Source organism: Eptatretus burgeri, chromosome 11, assembly GCF_056783735.1.
Source record: "Eptatretus burgeri isolate ZD-2024b chromosome 11, Ebu_testis_v1, whole genome shotgun sequence".
NCBI lineage: Eukaryota > Metazoa > Chordata > Myxini > Myxiniformes > Myxinidae > Eptatretus > Eptatretus burgeri.
This window is the reverse complement of record NC_140971.1, coordinates 84,709,268-84,711,767: the sequence shown is the minus strand read 5'-3', so window position 1 is coordinate 84,711,767 and position 2,500 is coordinate 84,709,268. Positions and strand designations below refer to the sequence as shown.

The 2,500-nt window shown below is 41.4% G+C and overlaps 1 protein-coding gene across 2 annotated transcripts in view; it reads left to right on the top strand.

The window, feature by feature from the left end:
• LOC147017516 (protogenin-like) overlaps window positions 1-2,500 on the top strand; it is a 125,237-nt gene that overhangs the window by 64,221 nt on the left and 58,516 nt on the right. For both annotated transcript variants that reach the window (XM_085847231.1, XM_085847230.1), the window contains exon 2: window positions 1,041-1,185. In XM_085847231.1, the coding sequence (XP_085703357.1) occupies window positions 1,041-1,185 (145 nt within the window). The remainder of the gene's footprint in view (window positions 1-1,040; window positions 1,186-2,500) is intronic.

The following is a 2,500-nucleotide window of genomic DNA, read 5'->3' as shown; positions in this document are numbered from 1 at the left end:
TATATATATATATATATATATATATATATATATGTAGCCTGGTGTTGGCGCAGTGGTTAATGCAGCGGCTTGGGGTCCAAAAGGTCCTGAGTGCAAGCCCCGTTGGGCCACTGAATTAATACACCAGGGGGTTGACTCAGTCTGTCATCCTTCCGAGGTCGGTGAAATGAGTACCAGTATACTGGGCCAGTGTATACCCCGGTTAAAATAGGTGTACCATATCCCTGTGTCGTAAGAGGCGACCAGGGTTGCGTCAGGAAGGGCATCCGGCGTAAAACATGTGCCAAATCACTATGCGGATCATACAGATGATCCGCTGTGGCGACCCCTAACGGGAGCAGCTGAAAGAAGAAGAAGAAGAAGATATATATATATATATATATATATATATATATATATATATATATATATATATATATATATATATATATATATATATATATCTTTAACATATATCAACAAATGCCAGCAGACCGGATGCCAGTTTAACATCCATGCGAGGGATGGAACACATATTAACGAATCGTCCTGCTTGTGAAGCACCGGAATCACCGTTTGCAGCTGGTTCGGGATTCATACCCAGGCTAGAAAGCTTAGAGTTGAGTGTGCATACCTCCAGGTCATCCTCATAGTAGGTGACATGGAGATACAAAAAAAATGTTGGAAATTGACAGGGATACAGCATTTTGAAGTTGAGGATGTCATCAAACCTATTTCAACGAAGTTGCTCTTCAAGGAATACTCATTCCAAACCAACTACGCATTTATTAAAAGACGAGCTTAATCGTGAAAATGTACCAATACAAGGACTGATCACTAAATATATGCCTTAACATAGAAGTAGCAAAATGAATTGGGGGTGATGTGATGCTGTTGAAGGATCAAGGATATAATATTACTGAAAATGGCAAGTCCGTTGTTGTTTATGAATGAATAAATGTGATGTTGAAAGATTTAGTAGAGTCCAGGTGTATTGTGGGTTTGGCTGGGGGAAGTTTGTGATGACCTCAAATGATGTTCTCATCCCCTCTATCCTGCAGTGCTCTGTTCTGTGGACATTCAGCCATCCGTAGAGGTGGTGAGAGAAGGAGGCATGGCGAGATTCGAGTGTCACATTGGAGGAAAACCCTCAGCTGTGCTCGCATGGGAGTTCAACCAATCTACAATTCCCCGGAACTCAGACAAGTGTGTAACTTCTTCATCAAAATATTTCCAGAAGTGCTTTTGACATATGTACGCCACACGCGTCGCGCAACGTGGGGGAAAGCAATTGGTGCACTCTGTCTGTGTGTCTGTCAGTCGAGGATCGAGGAACTACTTGATTTTTTTTTTTAATTGAATTTTACTTGTTGAACTTCATAATTGGCTTTGTTTCCACGTCCAAAAAGCTGCAGCTTAGCATTACTTTAACCATAAATTTGTCCAAATTGTATGGTGTCTTGTCCCGTGTGCTCATGCACACAGCGGGGTAAAGGAATTGGTTTTGTCTGCCTGTCTGGCATTCAAATTAAAAAAAAATCATTCTAAACGGAACTTACTGTTTTATGGACATCATCCATCCATCCATTGGGCCCATACTCCGTGCAGAGCGTTGGTGCTGCCTAAGCAGTCTCCTTGGCTATTGGGCACAATCCTGGACGGGTCGCCAATCCGACACAGTGTACCGGCAAGCTGGCACTCATTTTGCCAACCTCAGAAGGATGACAGGCAGAGTCAACCCCATCTGGTATTAATTCAACAGCCGAGTGGGATTTGAACTCAGGATCCTGGGATCCCAAGTCCACCACCCAAACCATTAAGCCAACACCAGACGTATGGACATCATAAAGGAGGCAAAAAGGCTGGAAGAACTCGTTCAATGTTTTGAATAAGGTGCTGGAAATATATTGAAATGTATCGATGGTGATGAACTTTCGATTCAATGTTTGTTTGTTTTTCTCCAGCCCTTAAAACGTTTTATTTTATTTCATTTGATTTATACAGTAATACCCTGATTTACGTCTCCCCCTTTTTAGGTCGTTTCACAAATACGTCGTCACATTATTAATACCACCACCCGATTTGCGTTGCCTCAACTCACACGTCCATCACTTTAAAAGCCATACTTTTTATTCTTGATCATTTTCCAAACTTACAGGACTGATCAACCCTCCCAGAATAAATACATCGCTAAACTACCAATTCAGGAGATCGCAAAATTGCCAAAAGAACTACTGTACTTTGTGTCACAGACAAAAATAAATATACTGCAGTGTAGATTGGTAAAGAGGCATTGTAAAAATGTTGACTTTCAAGTGAAATTGGATGTTATTCGTCGAATGGATGCTGGTGAACGTGCCAGTGATGTTGCTTGGTTATTAAGTTTGCTTCTGACTATGATGCGTACCAACTTTAGCTCAGGGTAACCTCAGGGCTACGATCGGAGATCGTTGATCGTTCCCGGTAATAGCCAATTGGTAGAACTTGAAATTCTGCCTAATGAGGAAAACAATTGTTTTTT